The sequence below is a fragment of the Hypanus sabinus genome, chromosome 29 (genome assembly GCF_030144855.1).
Source record: "Hypanus sabinus isolate sHypSab1 chromosome 29, sHypSab1.hap1, whole genome shotgun sequence".
NCBI classification, from domain to species: Eukaryota; Metazoa; Chordata; class Chondrichthyes; order Myliobatiformes; family Dasyatidae; genus Hypanus; species Hypanus sabinus.
This window is the reverse complement of record NC_082734.1, coordinates 15,888,620-15,912,273: the sequence shown is the minus strand read 5'-3', so window position 1 is coordinate 15,912,273 and position 23,654 is coordinate 15,888,620. Positions and strand designations below refer to the sequence as shown.

The 23,654-nt window shown below is 41.0% G+C and overlaps 1 protein-coding gene across 1 annotated transcript; it reads left to right on the top strand.

The window, feature by feature from the left end:
* Positions 1-524: 524 nt before the first annotated feature.
* Positions 525-23,476, top strand: nol12 (nucleolar protein 12). The gene is made up of 6 exons (XM_059953755.1): positions 525-656; positions 4,224-4,329; positions 11,159-11,207; positions 13,389-13,531; positions 18,490-18,602; positions 22,528-23,476. The coding sequence occupies exons 1-6, from the start codon at positions 580-582 to the stop codon at positions 22,682-22,684; spliced, it is 645 nt and encodes a 214-aa protein (XP_059809738.1). The 5' UTR covers positions 525-579; the 3' UTR covers positions 22,685-23,476.
* The last annotated feature ends 178 nt before the right edge of the window (positions 23,477-23,654 follow it).

Below are 23,654 nucleotides of genomic sequence, written 5' to 3'. Positions count from 1 at the left end.
GCAAATGGAGCAGACCCAAATGGAGAGGACTGAGACTTCTCCTCAGGCACGAATTGAGAAGTTTCATAACCAATCTCTCAAAACACTTTTTTTTACAACAGATGTTAGTGCCACGGGACGATAATCATTGAGGATTTTCAACAAGAAGGTCCATGAGATGGTAGCTGATAGAGAAAGAGTCACTTGGAAAGCTTCTTTTGATCATAGGCATTTTTTTTCTTAGTATTCGATTTTCAGTCACAATAGTTCTAATATTAAGTGTTAGTGAGTGGAACATGCCTTGTGTGGGCTTAAAACAGAAACAGATGCTTAGACTGGTCTTTCTTTGTCCAGAAAATAAATTAATATTTTAAAATAATTTCTTTCACTATTCTGGCTGGAAGGCATTCTTTCATTTTATTAAACATAATTTGCAAGGTTCCATAAAGGTTATATTTGCTGAGAGACGAATTGCTGAGGTAGTAGAAGTGGAACGTTTGTATGGGGAACGGGATTCCGCTCAGAGCCCGGAAGGATTTGTTTGTTGCCCATAGCAACGTGCGTTCACAGAGGAAGGGAAGGGTAGGAGGAACGGGGGATATGGCGCCGAGGAATGGCCGTGGACCAGGCAGGGGTCGGAAACGCTCTGTGCTCACCTTCAGCGAGGAGGATAGGAGGTGAGGTTCGGGGAAGGGATGGGTAGGTAGCGCCCAGGCCGGACGTGGGGCAGGAGCGCCGGCGATCCCCATTTCAACACCCTTGCAAGCCGAGGCGGGGTATGTGACTGACCAGCCACATCGTGCAAGCTCTGGCCCGCGGAGTAAGAGATGTCCTTCTGGAGGGGAGAAAAAGACCCTTCCGTCCGTCTAATCTGAATTGATCTATTTAATCAAGCCAGGATACTGCAGAGCACTCCGTGGGCCTTCTACAAGTTAGGAAATAGTAACCGCGCTTCAGAAGTGGTAGATGCAAATGTTTAATAGACAGGCAGAACCCCAAGGAGGGAACCATTTCCCTGACCACGTAAATGGCTATTTGTCTTACAGAATCTAGGGTGGATCTCCCCGCTGTCCTCTCGGTTGCATTTCATATTTACCTTCTAGTAATCAATTCTGTCCGGTATATTCACCCACCACTCAATGGCACTTCGTGGCAAGTTAAATGATGAACAGCCTCGGCTCGAATGGTCGATTTTCTCCCTTCCTTCGATGCTGTTGAGTTCCTTCAGCATTTTCTGTATGTTGCTCAAGATTTCCGGCATCTGCAGAATCTGTGTTTGAACCTAACTTATATCCAGAGTACCTGAAGTAAACGCGCGCATGCACAGGAGGATTGTTGAAGCTTGGTTGCTCACTCTAGATCAAGACCATCAATCTTAGGCCATGGACCAATCGGGTTAACACAGAAAGGTGCCCACAGGTGTGGATCAGATGGGCAGAATGAATTATTCCCTTGCTACATGATTCTAATAAAGTGCAATCTTCACAGTTGATAGAACAGCCAGTGTACTGACTGGGATTGGTGACTTTTCATCATGGCAGATTTGGTAACAGTTATTCAGCTGAATGTGAGTAGAAATATGAATGGCCACTGACTGGTGATTTGCTTCTTGTGGATATAACTTGGCATTATCAGCTGAAATCTTCATCTCAAGGTGACCAAAAATTCCAAATTCCTGAGGTAAAGTGACCATGATGGACAGCAGCGTTTGACTGACTTGAGGTCAACGGCAGACACAATCTCCATGGCTCTTCACACGGCTTTAGACCACTTAGACAACACAAACACCTACGTCAGGATCATCGACTCTAGCTCAGCATTTAATACCATCATTCCCACCTGGGCCTCTGCACCTCCCTCTGTAATTGGATCCTCAACTTCCTAAATGGAAGACCACAGTCTGTGCGGATTGGTGATAACATATCCTCTTCTCTAATGATCAACACTGATGCACCTCAGGGGCGTGTGCTTAGCCCACTGCTCTACTCTCTGTATACGCATGACTGTGTGGCTAGACATAGCTCAAATTTACAAATCTATAAATTTGCTGATGATACAACCATTGTTGGTAGAATCTCAGGTGGTGACAAGAGCGGATACAGGAGTGAGATATAACAACTAGTGGAATGGTGCAGCAGCATCAAAATGGCACTCAAGACGAAAGAGCTGATTGTGAACTTCAGGAAGGGTAAGACGAAGGAACACATCCCAATCCTCATAGAGGGATCAGAAGTGGAGAGAGTGAGCAGCTTCAAGTTCCTGGGTGTCAAAATCTCTGAGGATCTAACCTGGGCCCAGCATATTGATGTAGTCATAAAGAAAGCAAGACAGTGGCTATACTTGATCAGGAGTTTGAAGTGATTTGGCATGTTAACAAATCTGCTCAAGAACTTCTATAGTTGCACTGTGAGCATTCTGACAGGCTGCATCACTGTCTGGTATGGAGGGGCTACTGCACAGGACCGAAAGAAGCTGCATTAAGTTGTAAATCTAGTCAGCTCCATCTTGGCCATCAGCTTACAAAGTACCCAGGACACCTTTAGGAAGCAGTGTCTCAGAAAGGCAGCGTTCATTATTAACGACCTCCAGCACCAAGGCATGCACTTTTCTCACTGTTACCATCAGGTAGGAGATCCAGAAGCTTGAAGGCACGCACTCAGCATTTCAGAAATAACTTCTTCCCCTCTGCCATTTGATTCCTAAATGGACTTTGAAGCTTTGGACACTATCTCACTTTTTTTAATATACAGTATTTCTGTTTTTGCACATTTTTAAAATAATCTATTCAATTAACATAATCGATTTACTTGTTTATTATGTTTTATTTTATTTACTATTTTTTTCTGTCTGCTAGATTTTTTTTTTGCATTGAACTGCTGCTGCTAAGTTAAGAAATTTCACGTCACATGCCGATGATGATAAACCTGATTCTGATCAAGGAACTTTGGTGAAACTAAAATGAATAGGAATTGAAAACTCCATACTTCGTGCAATGATTATCGTGGCTGCTCAAGGATCAGTCACTGATCCCATGGAGTTTCCTCATCCTGACCATCCTCTGTTGCCTCATATTGTATGGGTCTTGTTTCACGAGGACACACTTGTTCAAAAGTTGCAAATTGTTTTGGAAACCTGACATTATGTTGGAGGGCAGATATTTGATTATTTGGACATTGACACATGTTGAGTGTTCTCTGTCTTCCCTCTCCATATTTCTCTGATCATCTTGCCACTGTCCCCATGAGGCCATAAGATAGAGAAGCAGAATTAGGCCATTCGGCCCATAGAGTCTGATCCACAATTTCATGGTTGATCCAATTTTCCTCTCAGCCCCAATCCCCTGCCTTCTCCCTGTATCCCTTCATGCCCTGACCAGTCACAAATTTATCAAGGCCAAATATACATAAAGACTTGGCCTCCACAGTTGCCTGGGGCAATGAATTCCACAAATTCACCACTCACTGGTTAAAGAAATTCCAACTCACTTCAGTTTAAAAAGGATGCCTGTCTATTCTGAGATTGTGTCCTTTGGTTTTAGACTCTCCTACCATAGGAAACGTCCTCTCCACACCCACTCTATCAAGGCCTTTCACCATTCGATATGTTTCAGTGTGGTCATCCCTCATTCTTCTGAATTCTAGTGAATACAGGCCCAGAGCCAATGGACATTGAACCCATGAACACTAACTCACTACTTTCTTTTTGCACTACTTATTTAATTTATATAAAATATATTACATATCTGTGTGTTTATTGATTTATTTATATATTAATATGTATTGCAGTGTACTGATGTCATATAACAAATATGCTAGTGACATTAAATCGGATTCTGATAATTTCCACAGATGAAACCGACAACCATCTTTGTTTTCTCAGTAAGACCCTTGCCACTCCTCCCCTAATTTCCTCACACCTGTGCAACCTTAATCTGAACCAAAGGCACTAACTTCCAAATTTCCACTTTCCACAGTGGTGAGAGGCTGTTGAGAAATGACATTTGTGCTAGCCTTTTCGAGGGCCTTGTTAGTGATGGAATGGCCAAGCCTAGGCTGTATACAGGAGAGTCCTGATGAAGGGTCTCAGCCCGGAAAGTCGATTGTTTACTCTTTTCCACAGATGCTGCTTGGCTTGCTGAGCTCCTTCGGATTTTTGTGCGTGTACAGGTGCTTTAACATGTTTGTAAATTAATTTCAATTTCTTGACCCTTTTTGACAGTTACCTTTTTCTGTGTTGTATTGAAGGGAGTTTCTCACTGGCTTTCATAAGCGAAAGGTAGAGAGAAGGAAACAGGCCTTGGAAGAAATTAAAAAGAAACTGAAGGAGGAACACAAACGTGTGAAGGAGGAGGTGAGAAAGGATTAATTGTACTAGGTAGCCAAGAACAGAAATGTGAAAACATCTAGTTTAATATTCAATTGAACCTCATGACCAACATATAGTATTGTAATCTTTGGAGTCAGTGGTATTGCTTTCATGACAAAATTACAATGCTTAATCAAAATCTGATTCACACAAATTAATATTGACCCAGAACTTGTCAGCAGCAAAGCGGGTATGCTAAGGGAAGCCAGTACCGTATATTGTGGAGGTGTTATTTACAGATCCTCCACATGCTTTTGAACACCCAGCTAAGGTACAGTCTACAAACAAATGAATGTTTGGGACAATAGTGGGGTCAATCTGCTGGGTGCTGCAAGGCTGCAATCATCTTTAATATTTCAAAAATATTATTTATTGAAATATAAGTAATATTTATTAATTTAGGTGGCTTGGTAGTGTAGCAGTTAGCAAAACACTTTACGGTATCAATATTCCAGGTTCAATTCCAGCCGCAGTCTGTAATGAGTTTTTATGTTTTCCCTGTGACCACATGGGTTTCCTCCGGGTGCTTCAATTTCCTCCAACAGCCCAAAGACATACCGGTTAATTGGTCATTGTAAATTGCCCCATGATTAGGCTAGGATTAAATCAGGGGATTGCTGGGAGGCTTGGCTCAAAGGGCTGGAAGGGCTTATTGCACGCTGTATCCCATAAATAATTTGCTTATAATAAAACATCAATATACAAGAGAAGAAGCAGTGTAATACTTTTACATTCATGGTCATACTCATTAGTGCTAACTTAAATCATTTTACAGCCATAGCATCGTTACCTCTTGTGGGCTCCTGGGGTGACTTACTCTTCCACTGTTTTTTGCACCTGACACAGTCCCTCATGGTGTGGTAGTGGGACTGGACTGTGGTTTTTCCCCACGGAGCTGTTGTGGTGATTGTACCACAATGCATCTCTCAGCCTCGACTCTGCAAGTTGGCAGCATTCCATTATGGACATCCCACTATGCAGAGGGACCAGCAAGTCTTGGGCAGCCCAATGGGTGCCTTTCACTGAGTTGATGGCTTTCCAGCAGCACATGATGTCTGTCTTGGAGTATGTCCCTGGGAACAGCCCATAGAACAGAGATTCCTTTTATGCAGCTGCTTTGAGACAAAGACCCTTGCATCCTTCTCTGCACCCTCTCAGCACAGTCTGCAAAGCAATGGGTGACTGTCTCCCTCCCACTGCAGCTGTTCCGAGGGTGTCTGTACAGAAAGGATCTGACCGTGAGGGCCTCGTTTACCACCAGTCTTAGTTCTTGTTGGTGAGTTATGGCGATCAAGCAGCTTCAACCATGTGAAAACTCCATTCGAGGCTGCATTTCCGAGTTATGGACTGTTTAGGTCGCAGGAATGGTCCCCTCCCTTTAATCTGAGGATGACATGTACCACAAAGTTCCTGAACAGGCCCTTTCTTGAACCCACTGAAAGAAATGGAAACTGACATTACCTCAACCCCTGGTTTATCTGAATGTCTAAACTAACAAAGGATATTCAGAATAACAGTTTAAATTAGACAATCATTAAAAATATTGAATATAAATCTTAAGCATTTAGAGATAAAGATTGAAGGAGCATTGAGCATTACAGTATGGTACAGGCCTTCCGGCCCACAATTTAACACACTCTTCAGAGCAATCTAACCCTTTGCTCCCAAATAGTCCTCAATTTTTCTATAATTCATGTGCTCATCTAGAGATCTGAGACTTCTTTTATCCATCGTGAAAGTGTTTGAAATCTGAAACACACTGCCTGAGGGGATTTTGAAGGCAGGATCTCTTGTAATATTTTAAAAGTATCTAGAAGTCCAGTTGAATAGCCAGGTGATGATAAATAAGATTGTAATGGTTGGTTGGCATGGATGTAATGGGCTGAAGGGCCTGTTTCAGTACTGTGTGATTCTTTCACAATGAAAAATAGTTTTTGATTGTGTTCACTTTAAAAATATAAAAATATTAATGCTACTTCATTTCTTAACAACTGATCAATTTAATTGAACTGGCTGATAGTTTCATGGAGATCTGCCAGCTATCTCCTCACTGGTGGGCTTATGTCAGACTTCCAGATTGTGGCCTGCTTTGTTTCCCAGGCTTTCTCCGTTCTGCAGGTTGGAGCCTGACTGACGGGAATCCTCTGTCACTTTGGATTCTGAGGAGCTCAGTGGAAAATGTAGTTGAACAAATGCCGAAGAACAGCTGTCAGCAGGCTTGGGAAATCCCAGCACTGGGATTTGCGGAAATCCCAGCACTGTTAACCATACTCTGCAAAATTCCTGGGTCATAGGATAGACAACCAAAAGTTTGGTCAAAGGGGAAAATTGCACTTGTATTAGTAATTACAGGAGTGGCGGGGTGGAGGTACATCTCTACCAAAGGAGGTATAAGGCTAGCCTGCAGATCACCCTTGGGCAAGGTATAGCACCGGCTTAGCCCCCTGCCCCACCGATCAGGGTCACGTGAAACCATGAGGGCAGGTGGTGGATGGTCGTATGAGCAGCTGGTGCATATCACAAGTCCTGGTTATGCGACCACTGACACCAGGCAGACAATCTCTGAAGAATATTGACAATGGCTGGGGTCACCCACCTTGTAAAGACCCTGCCCAGAAGAAAGTAATGGCAAACCACTTCTTCAGAAAAATTTGCCAAGAGCAAACCTCATCGCTATGATCGCCCACGTCATACAATACGGCACATAATGAACAATTAGCAATCACAGGTGCAAATTATGATTATTACGAGGAAATCTATCTCATGTTCTTTGTGAGTAATTATTATTCTTCAGATTGCTTAGGGTAGAATTTAAATTTTAAGACTTAATAAAAATATGACAATATAATGTCACACTAATTTTCAGCCGCTAATATGTGAAATAAACTGATCGCCATTGGAACTACAGATTTAATGTGGATGGGTGATTCAAGTTTGTACCATTCTTTGGTACAATTTGAGGTATCATTTTGTAAAGTGTTTGCAGTGTGAATTATTGGTGCATTGGCTTCCATTAGGGACTTTGTGCATTTGATAGCTATTAGCAACTCGATATTCTCCACTGACCGTAATAGACCCTGTGTCAATACCTCTTCACTTACTGGAGATTACCCACTTACTTGAGCTAACAAGCAAAAGTATTTTCCACAATCTGTTGTTTTACAAAAATGAAGTAGCATTTTTTAGCTCCTTTGATGACATAGGTGGTTGGTCTCTTTTGACTGGGATCGACCATGGATATTACGTCTTAGTTGTCTGCATGATATACGTGTTATTATGCAAACCAGGGCAGGAGAGCCCATGAAGCTGGCTCCCACTCTCCACACAGCTGATGAATCCAAAGAAACGGCAGAAATCGACACAGTTTGGCATCCTCAGCGTCGCAGGAGTTGCCAGTCAGCGTTGAACTCAATGCAGGACTGCCTTAGGAACTCTAGCTTCAGATTTTTCCTCAGTGTTTACTCCTAAAGCTTTCCCCATAAGTCGGTATAGCTCCAAGGCAGTGAAATTTGGAGATCAGAGTTTTCCTTCTAGGTAGCTGTAACCATGGCTGACGAGTCCCATCTTCCCGAAGCGACTGGTTTTAAGACCAGTAACAAACCTTTGCTCTTCTTTTGTCGATAGAGACGGTTCTGCAGGGCTTAGTAGCTAAGCCACACATAAAGGCCGGGAGCTGGAATTGGTTGTCAGAGGCTATTTGAGATGTACACTGTTGGGAGCATTTTATAGCTAGTTGGAGCTTATCCCCACTAACACCGCTGGCTAAAAACACTTTAAGGTTATTTATTGGGAAAAGCTATGGCCAGGAACTGATGCCCGTGGCATTCCACTAGTTAAGTTTCTCAACCTGAAAATGACTTATTTATTCATACCCATAAAGAGCAGTGATCCCATGCTATAATTCTTAAAATGGCAGTAATCAATATTGCATATGTCACAGTCCCAGATTCAATCCTCATTTTGCCCCTTGTTAGCTGCAATAGGATGTGTAAGTTATGTTACTCATGGAGATTTTGTGTGGCTCTTTTGAGAAAGAATAGACAGAATGTTGTTCTCAGAAAAGTGACTGTAGATGCTGTGAGTCTGTGAATCTGGGACTGGAGAGAAAAAAATAATTCCCATTGCCTTTATTCAGAATAAGAAGAAAGACTCGAATTAATCTAGTGCCTATTTTAGAGTGTGACTGAAACATTTTGCAGCTGACTTAGTCTGTGTTAAAATGTAAGATGTCTTTTTCAGGAATAAGAGAATGACATTTAAGCTCTCCTGAAACCACGCCCTTCTTGAAACCACGTTTTTAACCATCAATATTCTTCATCTTGTGCAATTCCAAGATTTCATTGCCCATTTTTTGATAGGAAGAGCCTAGGCAGCCATCACCAATGTGCATGGTTATTGGAAAAGATTTGGAAGTAGCAACCATAGTTAATTTAATTTCCCACATTCTCTCTTAGGGATACTACGGGTTTCCCCTGCAATCTGAAGGTAGAGCGTTCCTATGGAACCGTTTGTAAACCAAAATGTTGTAAAGTGAAGAAGCTATTACCATTAATTTATATGGGAAAAATTTTTGAGCGTTCCCAGACCCAAAAAAAGCCTACCAAATCAAAGCAAATAACACACAAAACCTAAAATAACACTAACATATAGTAAAAGCAAGGATGATATGATAAATATACACCCCATATAAAGTAGAAATTATGTACAGTGTAGTTTCACTTATCAAACTCGGGAAGACAGCGAGCCAAAATTGATTTGGAGAAATAATAATGGCATGTACATGCATGTGCAAACAACTGCCCGCACAAGGCTTCACGGTCATTGTAGTTTTTCTCGGAGTAAACACACATATAAAGCATATATATATAAAGTTCTTTCGTGAAAACGAAAATCCTCTTTGGTTATTGAAAACAGGTACTAATGTAGATCTTTCGTAACAGCGAGTTGTCGTAAAGCAAAGTTCGAAAAACGGGGGACACCTGTGTAGTGTTTCCTATTTATTGACTAGCTAACTTGATAACACAATTGCATACTATTAGCCTAATCTTTACACTATTGCTCTAATCCACTTAAATTTTCTATTAATCTTTGGAGATGGTTCAATGGTTCCATTCAGTATCAGGGAATGTTTACAGTATACAACCTGAAATTCTTACTCTTTGAAGACATCCACAAAAACAGAAGAGAACCCCAAAGAATGAATAACAGAAAAAGAAACTCAAAGCTCCCTCTCCCCCACACACAAACAGCAGCAAAGCATCAACCTTCCCCCTCCCCCCACTTATTTCTGCAAGAAGCATCAGTGCCCACCACCCACCAAGCAAAGCCCCCGAACAGACCATGATCTGCAGTTCAACAAAAACTATTGTTCAGCCGACAATTTGACATGCCGCAGGCACTCTCTCTCTCTCTCTCACTGACAAGGGTCAGCGAGGTATCACCTTTTCCACAGCAAGAGGGGAGATCAACAAAACCAACAGCCACTGTGATGATGTTACAGTCTGCCACATTGCTTGTATTTCCAGTATTGTGGAAGTATGTGATCTGAAGGCAGTCCTGCAACTGAGATCACATTCCGACCCACGTGGGCATTGGGATAGGTGGCCAGAAGCTTGGTTAAAGTGACAGAGGTTGAGAGGTTTGCAAGATATTTGCGATATAAGTGCACATTCTTCTGTTGATTTAATCAATTCTGATTTTTATGTTGTCAAGTCAAGTCACTTCTTATTGTCATTTCGAACATAACTGCTGGTACAGTACATAGTAAAAATGAGTCAACATTTTTCAGAACCATGGTGTTACATGACACAGTACACAAACTAGACTGAGCTACGTAAAAAACAACACAGAAAAAAAACTACATTAGACTACAGACCTACCCAGGACTGCATAAAGTGCACAAAACAGTGCAGGCATTACAATAAATAATAAACAAGACAATAGGGCAGTAAGATGTCAGTCCAGGCTCTGGGTATTGAGGAGTCTGATAGTTTCTTGGGAGAAGAAACTGTTACGTAGTCTGGTCGTGAGAGCCCGAATGCTTCGGTGCCTTTTCCCAGATGACAGGAGAGAGAAGCGTTTGTATGAGGGGTGCATGGGGTCCGTCATAATGCTGCTTGCTTTGCGGATGCGGCATGTAGTGTAAATGTCCATGATGGCGGGAAGAGAGACCCCGATGATCTTCTCAGCTGACCTCACTATCCACTGCAGGGTCTTGCGATCCGAGATGATGCAATTCCTGAACCAGGCAGTGATGCAGCTGCTCAGGATGCTCTCAATACAACCCCTGTAGAACGTGATGAGGATGGGGGGTGCGAGATGAAATTTCCTCAGCCTTCGCAGGAAGTAGAGACGCTGCTGGGGTTTCTTTGCTAAGGAGCTGGTGTTGAGGGACCAGGTGAGATTCTCCGCCAGGTGAACACCAAGAAATTTGGTGCTCTTAATGATCTCTACTGAGGAGTCTGATGTTCAGCGGAGAGTGGTCGCTCCGTGAGCTCTTCTATCTCACCATGACTCACCCGTTCAATCAAATCCACTTACTCCTTTCTCGCATGCATATTTAAGTGCATCTGTCTTGGTCTCAACTACTGCCTCTGTTAATGAATTCTGTTTCCGAGTAAGGATTTTCTTTCTGACTTCCCCAGTGGCCATCTTATATTTATGGTCCATGGCAGTATGACAAGAACATTTGTTTAAAAAAAATGAAGTGCAGAGTTTGGTTCTAGATTGCCTGTAATGAAGCAGTGAAAGTTGGGGAGTCACAATGGAATTATTCTATAATATTTCCTAATCTTCACCTTTTATTGATTTGCAGAGGCGTAAAGAATATTTGAAGATGTACAAGGAAAGACAAGAAGCTTTGGGTAACTTGCATTTTTTAATTAAAGTAGATGCTGATTTCACGTACAATTGAACTACACAGCCAGGGTTTTTCTTGGGTGTTGTTTTAAGGGCACATTCTCAGCACCAGCCATTTCCCAGCCACATCTATGACCCTGGAGTTCAATAGCTGGAGTCCAGGCTCTCGTTCATGACTGAAGCGTGCTGATGAATAGACTAAAACTGTGCAGAATCTTTTCCCACTCCTCTCCTGACTCATTGGGAATGAAGTTATATACAGGCTCTGTTAGTCTTCTAGCTTCATGTCATTTGTCCATGTGCAAATCTGCATCTGACATCCCTCGTGAATAATCTTCATGTCATGAAATGGAAGTGGTCTTTGGAAATGCTAAGCTCCTCCCAGCCCCTCTTCTGCTCTTTATTAAGTGCTTTCTTTGTCTTTTATGTGTCAGGATGTGTCCACTGAGGCTGGGAGGGATTACAACCAGAGGTTATGGATTGAGGGTGAAAGGTGAGGGGAACGTTCTCCACTCAGAGGGTGGTGAGAGTGTGGAATGAGCTCCCAGTACAAGTGATGCGTACAAGTTCAATTTCAAGAGAAGATTAGATATCAATCAAATCAACTGAGAAGGACACTCCTACTTGACTGGAAACATTTCCATTGAAAATGTTTCACTGTTCCTTATAGCTAAGAAATCCTTTAGAATTGTACCCACTGCTAGAGTAGATGAGGTAACCAGTTTGGGAATGGCAAGGTCCCACAAACTATGACGTGTTACTGTCCAGAGAATCTAGTTATCTTGGTTTTGGGATAGTTTTGGTAAGGATATTGAAGAGTACTTCCCTTTTATACAATCTTTTTGAAAGAGCCGGCAGTATTCATTGAAATATCAGCATTTGATTTGAACATGCTCTTCACTTTAATGTGGCTGTTTTGATTTGTCCTTGGAATGGAATCTGGGACATCCAGTTTGTAGCCCTCCATGACAAAAAGTAAGGGATCATCTAACTTATTCCAGCCAGGGTAGCTCAATGGTTCGGCAGACCTCACGACTGCAGGTCATTAACCAACATTCATCAGACCCTGCATAGGTTCCTATAGATTGGGCAGTAGCTAATGTAACTCCCTTTTTTTTTAAAAAAAGAATGGAGGGAAAAAACCGGGAACTATAGATTAGTTAGCCTGAGATATAGAGAGTGAAAAGATTGGCCAAAGTTAGCATAGATTTATGAAAGGGAAATCATTGTGCTTGACAAATTTACAGGCAGGATTTGAGTATGGAACTATTAGAGGGAGAAGCAGTGTATGTGGTATATTTGGATTTTCAAAAAGCTTTTAACAAGATTCCACATGAGAGTAGCATGTGGGAATGAAGAACTGGTTGGCAAACTGGAAAGAAAATGGGTCTTTTTCCAATTGGCAAGCAGTAGCTCATGGAGTACCATGGTGTTCTAGTAATGGCCTGATGTATGAACAGAGGAGTGACTGGACTTCTGTTTGCTAGAATTTAGAAGAATATGAGGGGACCTTGTAGAAGTTTGAGAATCCTAATGGGACTAGACAGATTGGAAGTGAGATCCTAATTGTGGTAAAGTCTGAATGTAAGCCATTTAGAACCAACATGAGGAATTTCATTCAAAAGTTTGGTGAACCTGTGGTATAGTTGAATCCAAGATATATTAAAGAAGAAATCAGGTTTATGTTTTCAGGGTTAAAGTGATAAAGGAATATGGGATCAACTGTGATGCTCTTAAATGGCAAAGTAGGCTCAAAGGGTCAAATGGCCTTCTGCTACTCTTAATATCGATGTAAGGAAATGTGTGCACAAAAGGAACTTGCATTTCTTCACTTATTTCCATTTATATTCAGGTATCAAAGCCACAAGTTCTTGGATTTCATAAACCTTTCTGTTTCACTCATCACTTTTAAAAAACTGCTTTAATTTTTACATTTTGCCCTGTTTTTAATTTGGTCACCTTGTCTAACCATATTGTGTATCTGTGTAAAATTTTCTTATTGTGCTCCTTTGAGAAGCTTGGGATATTTTATCAGATTGAAGACCATGTAAATGTAGATTATTGACATGTTTCAGATCTCAAAAGGTCCCAGTACAGTTTTAATTCCTGTTAGATACTGTGTACCCATTGCATTCTGTGAATGTATATGCTTCAAGATGGTTGTGTTGTTTCCTGTTTATTTGCAGAGGAAGCTGATGAGTTGGATCAACTGGCAACCTCCAAGAAAGAGTCTGTTCAATATGACCATCCAAATCACACAGTCACCGTGACAACAATCAGCAATATTGATTTGGCTGGCAGCAATTTATTCCTCCATTGTGCCAATCAGGTAACTAAATGGTTGAAACTGAAGGAGAGGCAAGGGCAAAATTATTTGATTGGTAACGATCTTAGAAACATTGAATATTTTAGCATAAGTATAAGATTTACCACTACAACATCTGCTATCATAATGCTGTCAGTTTTGATGAATGGTACAGAGCTGAAACTTTCCAGAAGCTATCACTACTTGCTATAAACACAAGAAATTCTGCAGACACATAAATATAAAGTTTGCCACTATGACATTTGCTATCATAATACTGTCAGTTTTGACGAATGGGACGCACCTGAAACTTTCCAGAAACTATTAGTACTTGCTATAAACACAAGAAATTCTGCAGTTGCTGGAAATCCAATGCAACACACACAAATCCCTGGAGGAACTCAGCAAGTCAGACAGCATGCATGGAAATGAACAAACAGTTGATGTTTTGGGCCAAGACCCTTCTTCTGGACTTACTGCTTGCTGCTCTCTTTCTTCATTCTCCTGCTGAGAATCCACTAGTCGAGGACCAATAAAGCTGTATTCAGTTACACTGCTATATAATCTTACAGAGCAGATAATTCCACCTCCCCATCACAAAGGCATGGGTGGTTGGTTGATTAGCCACCACCAACCACTTACTCTTTACGTATAAGTGGTAGAATCCGGGGGGAGTGAATGGGAACGTGAGGGAATAAAATGGGATTAGTGTAAATAGTTGCTTGATATTCATTGCTGACTTGGTGAGACAAAGGGCCTGTTTCTGTAAACACAAAGTACACTGCAGATGCTTTGGTCAAAGCAACATGTACAACATGCTGGACAACGAAGGGACTTGGCCCGAAACATTGACTGCTTGTTTCCATGGATGCTGTCCGACCTGCTGAGTTCCTCCAGCATGTTGGGCCTGTTTCTGTGCTGTGTGACTCTTTAAGTACTGTTCAATCAACAACTCTAGGAGGAATTTCAGTTCTAGGTACTTGTGCATCAGCAACTTGCGTTTTAATAACACAGTTCACATAGTAAAAGGTGCAAGGCATTTCCCAGAAGTGACATCAAACAAAATCTGATATTTTGAGGAGTTAGGGTGAATGACTCCAGGCATGAAGGAATATGGGGAGAAAGCTGGAGAGGGAAAATGGATCAGCCATGATGAAATGGTGGAGCAACTCGATGGGTCTAGTGGCCTAGTTCTGCTCCTGTGTCTTATGATCTTACTGTTTGTTCGTTATGTGCCGTGTCATATGACGTTGGCGAGCATGGTGTTTCCATGATCATGATCGTTCTTAGCAAATGGTTGTACAAAAGTGGTTTGCTATTGCCGCCACCTAGGCAGTGTCTTTATTAGACGGGTAACCCCAGCAAATATCAATACTCTTCAGAGATAAGACCATAAGACACAGGGGCAGAATTAGGACATGTGGCCCATCGAGTCTGCTCCGCCATTCAATCATGGCTGATCCTTTTTTTTTCCTCCCCCTCAACTCCAGTTCCTGGTCTTCTCCCTGTAACCTTTGATGCCACATTCAATCAAGAACCTGTCAAGAAGGTTGTGTGCCTGTTGTCAGTGGTTATATAACCTGGACTTGTGATATGCAACAGCTGCTCATATAATCATCCACCACCTGCTCCCATGGCTCCCTGGACTCTGATCGGGGTTTAAGCAGGTGCTACACCTTGCCTAAGGGTGACCTGCAGACTAGCAGAGGGAAGGAATGCCTTTGGTAGGGACGTATCTCTACACTGCTACCTTTATGGTCTTAAAATCTACCACTTTATAAGATAATATCACATTTTGATAACTTGCAAATTGCCCCAACTCTATCTGTTATTCCAGAGCTGTTATTTCTACACAATTTATATTTTTATGCATTTTAATCTGCCTCAAATTTCATTAGGAAATAAACTCAATCTGAGCAGCTACTTCGCTCTTCAAGCTCATAACTGAGGAATGTACACTGTTGGAGGTATTCCTTTATTCCTCACTGCCACTGGAGACCAAGTGTTGGGGTTACTGAAGTTGTCTTTGTGCTATGAATGTAAATGAATTATTCATAAGGTTTAGAAAGCAAAAATTAGACTGGGTTCTTGTGGATTATAAACATAGCAGGAGGAATTCAGAAGGCCAAAAGAGACCTTGAAATGTTCTTGTCAAGCAGGATCAAGAAGGTCCTAAGGCATTTTAACAAGAGGATAACTAAGGAGAGGATAAGTCGACTCAACGATAAAAGAAGGGAATTTGTTCTTGGAAGTCAGAGCAAGCGTCAAAGGTATTAAATTAGTGTTTTGTGTCGGTATTTACTGAGGACGAGGATTTGGAGTAGTGTGAAGACAGAGGTGGGCATGCAAATGTGCAGTAACGTTTTGAGAATAAGAAGAGAGTCCAGGGTCTTATAAAAAGCTTTGAGGTGAATAAGTCCCCAGGGCCTTTTGGCATATAATCCCGGAATATTGAAAGAATCAAGTGAGGAGATTGGTGTGCCTTTGATGAAGATCTTTGTGTCCTCCCTGGCAACGGGCAAGGACCCAGAGAATTAGATAGCAGCAAATGTGTCTTTCTTCAAGGGACAATTCAGGTAACTATAGGCCAGTGAGCTTCACAATGGTAGGGGAGGCCTTTGGAGAGGATACTGAGGGATAGAATTTGTGCACATTTGGAAAGGCATGTTTTTGTGTAGGCAGGCTATGCCTTACAAATTTGATCAAGTTTTTTGAGGAGGTGACAAAAGAGGTTGATGGAGTGAGGCAGTGGACTTTACCTACATGTATTTCAGTAAGGCATTTGATAAAGTTCCTCTTGGTAGGTTGATGCAGAGCGTAAAGATGTCTCGGATCCAGGGTGAATTGCAAGTTTAGATTCAAAACTGCTTTCCCCATAGGAGACAGTAGGAATAGAAGGCTATTACTCTGGAGATCCATAACTATTGTTGTGGGGACTTTTGGTTATGATCAACAGGCAACCTCTGATTGTCTCAAGATGGCGCCAATAAGTAATGACTCTATGTGTGCAGCTCTGAAGGGAATCATCAAAGATTGCCAATTAGGAATCCACAGACTCAGCCACAAGTACTTCAGTAAGCAACATTGTTAAACAATTATCAATATTCAAATCTAGCAATATCAGTGGACCCTGGACGGCAGGATTCATGTTGTGAATGCATTTCCCCTCTACGGAAACAGAAGTGTGGAAGCCAAGCCAGTCTGCAGGTACAACTGAAACACAGGCTTTAGACCCCCACTCCTGACTATCCTGCTGGTGAATATAGAGTCTCTGGAAAATAGATCCCAGAGCTAGACTGCAGTACCAGAGGGACATCAGGGACTGCTGTGTACTTTGCTTTACAGAAACGTGGCTATCCCCTGCATCACTGCGGCCCAATAGCTTCACTATTCTCTGCAAAGACAAGACAGCTCAGTCTTTTAAAGGTAGATGAGATGGAGTATGCTTTATGCTTCATCGAGGTGCACAGATTCTGGGTCCAACGTTTTGATGCAATTACAAAGAAGCCACAGCAGCGGCTATATTTTATTTGGATTTTGAGGAGACTTGGTATGTCACCAAAGACTCTTACAAGTTTCTACAGGTGTGCCTTGGAGAATATTCTAGCTGGTTGCATCACTGTCTGGTGTGGAGGGGTCACTGCACAGAATCAGAAAAAGCTACGGGAAGTTATGAACTCAGCTAGCTCAATCATGTGCACTAGCCTCCCCAGCATCGGACATCTTCAAAAGACGATGCCTGAAGAAGGTAGCATCCATCATTATGGACCCCCATCATCCAGGATGTGCCCTCTTCTCATTGCTACCATTAAGGAAGAGGCACAGGAGCCTGAAGACACCAACTTATTGTTTCAGGAACAGCATCCCCTCCACCTTCAGATTCCTGAATGGAAAATGAACCCATGAACAGTACTTCACCTTTTTTTGCTCTCTTTTTGCATCACTTGTTTATATATAAAAGTTATATTTTTATTACTATATATTGCAATGTACTGCTGCCACAAGCCCACAAATTTCATGACATATACCAATTAAATTAAATTTAATTCTGATTCTCATGTATATCAGTGATTTGGATGAAAATGTAGATGGGTGGATTTGTAAGTTGGGTGGGGTTGTGGACAATGTAAAAGACTAACAAAGAATACAGCAGAATATAGATCAGGCATGTTCAGAGTTTAATGGACAGATGGAAATTAATCCAGGGAAAAGTGAGGAATTGCACTTCTGGAGGTAAAATGAAATATGAAAATATACACTTAATGGGAGACCCCTGAATAACGTCAAGGTACAAAAGGACCTTGGGGTCCAGATCCACAGTTCATTGAAAGTGCCTACACAAGCTGATAAGCTAGTAAAAAAGCTGTATGGCATATTTGTCTTTTCTGAAATGGGAGTTGAATATAAGAGTCAAGCTGCAGCTTTAGAAAACTTTAGTCAGACTGTACTTGTGTTCAGTTCTGGTTGGAAGGGTGCAGAGAGGGCACTGAAGATATTTACCCAGATTCTGCTTGATTTAGAGGATTTGATCTATAAGGAAAGGTTCCACAAACTTGCTCTCCCTAGAACTTCAAGGGCCGGGGGAAGCCTGATAGATGTTATCGAAATTATGAGGGGCATAGATGGAGTATACAGTCTGAATATTTTCTCCACGGTAGAAATATCAAACAATAGACATCATGCTTTTAAGGTTACGTACGGGGTGGGAGGGGGGGGGTGGATTTTAAAGGCGAAGTAAGGGCAACTTTTTTACGCAAAGATTTGTAGTTGCTTGGAATGGGTTACCGGGGTAATTGTGGATTCAGAGGCAGTCTCATGGAATTTAAGAGGCTTATAGGCACATGAAAATGAAGGGATTTGAGGTATTTGCAGAGAATTTTAGTATTAATGGCATAAGATTGGTATGGCCTGTTCAGTACTGTACTGTTCTGTGTTCTATGTACTAATTGTGTTTAAGTGGTTATCTTTTCTTATTTTTGGAGTTGGAAGAAAATGAGGAAGAGCAGGCACAGGAGAATGATGTGGAAGAGGAAACACTTGTGAAATCCAACAACCCATTACCGAAGAAACGAGCTGAGCCCATATTATCTGCAAAGTAGGTGGAGTATTTTGGAGCATATCATTTGGTAAACTTTTAATCTATTTAGAGGTCAGGTGCAGCTAAATTGAATATGTGATGTCCTGTAGAACAGATCCCTGTTCAGTCTTTTCTGTCTTGCAGTGCCATGTCTACCAAGCTCCTAGCTAGATCTGACAAGATGGGCCACTGGCAAGCTACTTCAGCCGTCAATTAATAGTGTGTGGCAGAGTCTATGTATTCAGCTTTGACATGTAATGTGAATTCCTCCAGGTGACTGACAGAGAAACACTTGGGAACCATTTATCACTGTTCCTTTTAAGATTGCACCTTTTTTGTGCTTGTCACCTCAAGTAAGGGCACAAGGAATTAATCGCCTAAGAGGAAAGTATATTTAGAAATACAGTACTGTGCAAAAGTCTGAGGCACATATATATAGGTAGGAAGGTTCATTCCCTGATGACCTCGATGCCTTTTATGCTTGTTAGGGAGTATTCTGGAGTTATGTGAATATAGCAGATATTAATTCAAACAAGAACCAGTCCAGTTCGTAATGTAAATTGCAAGCAGTAAATTGATGTTACAGTACTGTCAAAAGACTTTTGTACTTAAAATCTGCTTTACCCTCTTTTTTTATGTAGTGCATCGATGTCCATCCCCATTCTTCATTATAAGACCTGAGGCTCACACTGTATATCCTCCCAGGCTCCCTTTTTTTGGGATTTCACTGGATCAGAGTCCCCTTGCCACTGCGGGCAGGGGAGATTTGTCTTAGCAGTGCATTTAAGAGTTTGATTTGCCAGAAAGCAGTAGGTTACAGATCTGGTGATCACTGAGGGATTGTGATCTGACTACTTTTCCCATGCTAGTAAATACAAGTAATGGAAGTTATTTTAGTATTGCTGATGTGAGGTCAAGTGTCCTGCAGCTTTCAATGTATCTGATCAAAAATTTGCAGAATGAGAACAAAAGCCCACTCACTTCACACCCACTGTAGCTGGTCAGCTCCTTATTCAGTTAGATCATGGCTGAATACATCTTAATCTCAATTCTTACTTTCATGCTTCCATAAATCTTAATACCCTTGACTGATTAATAATCTCAATGCTGTATGTTTAGATTTACCACCATCCACCACCAACCCTCCAGCTTCTCACAACATGTAGAAATGTGGGAGTTCTAGATATTTGCATTAGTCCTTGCATTGTTTCCTGAATCACCCTGAACAAGCTGTTTCCAATCCCAAATTATTATTATTTGTTTTTACTGGCTTGTTCTAAAGTTTCCCATCAGAAGAAATAGATTCTCTATTCACTCTATCAATGCACTTAATCACATTAAACACTTCAGTTAGTTTATCACATAATCCTCTGCATTCAAGGCAAGTAAATCATAGAATAATTATGCTGTAAAAGCAGTCTGTGCCAATTCCTAATAGAGCTCTCCCATCAGATCCTGTCCCTGTTTGTTCCCCACAGATCGACAAATTATTCTGTTCTGAAAGCATGTATTAATTCTAATCACCATCTCTACAAAGTGAATTCCATAACTGAACTACTAAATTAATTATTTTCTTCATGCATCCCTAGCATTCTTTGCTCAGTTTTAAATCTTTGATTATGGTTTTGGGCTACTTATTAATGGAGATTGGCTTCCTTTTATCTATCTTAAGCCAGTGATGGTCAGGCACACCTCTACAGATCTCTTCTTGGCCATATTTCCTCCAAGTGGAATCTCATTGTATTAAATTAAGAGCAACACAAACAAAGTGCTGAAGGAAAGCAGGTCAGGCAGCATCTACAGAGAGGAATAAACAGTCAGCATTTCCGGCTAGGATCCTTAATTGGGACTGGTTTCCAGTATCTGCAGAATCCCGAACTAAATAGTTCTAAATTTGGTGGTTGTTTGGCCTTTCCCATTATTATTCTAAACCAGGGATTCCCAGCCTTTTTTTTTAATGCCTTGGACCTCAGGTTGGGATCCCCTGGTCTAAACCTAATGTTCCACTGACAGACAGACCAGTTGGTCCAACTCTTTCAACAACCAAATCCAATAATGCCTCCTTAAGAAAGTTCTCCCCTTTTAATGTTATTCTAATCAATATTGGGATAACTAAACTCCTTCTCTGTGATCACCACACTCCATTTCTTGTAAATTTCTTTAATTTGCCTGCCGATCTCTCCTCACAATTTTGTGGTCTATAGAAAGCCCTTGGTAGTTCCATTCTTGCTTCACTCTAACCAGATGGATTCTGTACTTGACCTCTCAAACACCCCTGTTCCCCAGGATTGATTATCTTCCTGGAGATACTCTCACCTAATATTTTCTCTCCCCTTTCTTTTCAGAATCTTAGTCTTTCTTTTATTCTATTTTCATTGCTCATGCTATCATTAACTTTATTTTTAGCTTTCCTGGTACCTCTGTCTTTTGATTCGGCAGGATTAATTTCCTAGAGAGGTTGTATTGTCCTGACTTAGTGGAAGGAAATGTACTAAGTTTAAAGCACATTTAAATTTAAACGGCAGCACGATATTAATACGCAGCAGCTTCTCCGGACTCTGGATTGGGGATTGCCAAACATTACGTGGATTTTCTGGTGTAGTCTGTTTTGTCATTTGCTTTTGTGATATCATTCTGGGGGAACGTTGTCTCCTTTTTTAACTGCATTGCATTTGTGGTACCTAAATGATAATAAACTGAATCTGATTGAATATCAAACTGTGTATGCAGTATACAACACTGAGATTCTTCTTACTGCAGGCAGCCATGTAACAAACACCATGGAACTTGCTCAAAGAAAATGTCAAAACACACAATGTGTGGGAGAACAAATCATTCAATCAGCAAAAAAATGAGTGAATAACACACAAAACATTTAACATCAAACTGCAGAGTCCTTGATACGGTCTATGAATGTTCAGTTCATTTTAGTGTCGTGTGCAGGCCACAGAGGCAGTCCGCATCAAAGCACCCAGATCAAAATCACGCAAAATAGCAATTTTAAAAAAAAAGTAACCAGAAACACCTTACACATGAACACAGAGTCCTCTAAAAACAAGTCTGCTTTATGAGCCACACCGATCAAACCCTGCCCAAGACCCCTTGTCCTTCCTCTGACAGCAGTGAGTGAGAGGGAGACCGATCAAAGACAGGCAGGCAATGCAGAGCACCTGCCTGCCTTCCACTCTTGTCCTTGTTAATTTCAATCTTGCTTGGCACTTTAATTGGCAAGTAATGGGTTTGCGCTCTGCCAAGCCACCCACTCTGTTCTCAACTAGCTGAATTCTCCGAGACCCCAGAAGCACCAGATCACTGAGTTGGCCCAAAAACACATCATCAAAATGTAAAATTACAGGTTCCAATTGCACACAGATCACTAGTTCATGTATTATATTCCTGATCATAATCTATCTGATCCTTAATGATTTAATCTCTGCCTCCCTCCACCCTTTTCTTTATTTTTTCCTACAGATCTTTTAATTTGATATATTTGTATGTCTGAATGTCTTGTAACCATAGCTCAGAAACAGCATTCCTTCTATCTACACTTCAAATTATTTCTTACACCCTTTGCTTGTAAAAAAAGTCATTTAAGTCACACATTCTACTCTCAGCTCTGTTCTGTCATGTAATTCATGTCCTAAAGAATCATTTTAGACTTCCAGCTGTTTATTTAATAATTCTTTCCTTAAACATTAATATTTTAACAACTTGAATAATAAGAAGTGCGCAATAGTTTATAATTTCATTTACTTTGTAATCATTATTTTAAAAAATAACAATTCAAATTACTGGTTAATGTAAACACCAGTGTTCTTTGTATTTCCTTATTACTAGTAAAGTACATTAAATAGGCTAGGTTTCATGTTTCGTTTTAAATAGTCTGAAGCTTCCTCACAATGGTTTAGACTTTGAAACAACTATAACTTTTTTGTTTTACCAGGATTTCTTCGCTGACGTCTGCACTGCACACAGCAAGCAGAAATAAGAAAAGAAAGAAGAGGAAACATTCTCACGATAAGGTCCAACCTCCCATCAAAGGCAAAACCACAAAATCACAAAGGAGAAAACGGACAGGAAAACCAAGGGGTGAGATGTGAGTCTCATGAACCCTTTCTCTTGGACCACTCTGCTCCAAATCACACAAGTGATATCAGTGCTTAAACTGAATAATCAAAATCTCAAGGCCTCTTTGTAACTGGAGGTAGTTTGACCAGAAGGTTGTTTGCTGCACTTGAAAGATGCCAGATCAATCCTTGGAAGGGCCCTGTGTTTGAATTTTGTTTTAAGATAATATTTCTCCTGATAAGTATGAGTAAGAGAGTATTTATTTTAGAACGAATATTTCTTGTTCAGGTCCTTGGCATCTAATATGTGTTCTTCATCTGCAAAATTCCTCAATCCACAGCATGGCTGTCACCTGCGAATACTGTAATATATGTGAAACCTGCTAATGTGGTTCATGTAATCTTACAGGAGTTTGGGCATCTCTTTGCCAATTACTTAAAATCTTCAATGAGATAAGGCTATTCAGTGCAGCCTGCTCTGCTTGGAGTTACAGGTATTCTGAGGTGGATTTTATCTTCATTTGGCCTCTGCTACCTGTCCTGAAAGACACACAAAGTTCCACGAGGTACACTTGGAATATCAAATGATTCTATTAATAAATTTCTATCCTTTTTTTTCATTATGTCTTCTTAAGCTCTCTTGTGAAGGTGCCAGTTAAACCTGAGGGTCCATTTCTGTGTTGATACGTGGGGAATTGATTTCTGATTTGTTCTAGCTTACGAATTTAGTGTTACATCTTTGGCCTGATGCTGAATGTGCAGGTTATATTGGGTTTTTTTTAACCTGACTGAATCCATTCTTTGAAACTAAATTTTATTTTTTTACATTTTGTGAAATGTGTTTATTCTCTAGTCAGCAATGAAGTGAGAGTTTTCTGTGGCTTGGCTGGGAGAACATTTGTATCTTCAAAGGTTTGCTGTGTTCTCACATGAGTTAATGTACTGGTGTTGCTGGTGCTTTCTGGGGCAACCTTGAAGCTTCACGACTGAACAGCTGTAAGGC

Excerpts from the sequence above, each read along its gene's own strand:
- nol12 (XM_059953755.1), top strand. The coding sequence starts at position 580 with ATGGCGCCGAGGAATGGCCGTGGACCAGGCAGGGGTCGGAAACGCTCT. Across the intron at positions 11,208-13,388 it reads GGAAAGACAAGAAGCTTTGG|AGGAAGCTGATGAGTTGGAT; the intron begins GTAACTTGCATT and ends GTTTATTTGCAG. Across the intron at positions 13,532-18,489 it reads TCCTCCATTGTGCCAATCAG|TTGGAAGAAAATGAGGAAGA; the intron begins GTAACTAAATGG and ends TTATTTTTGGAG.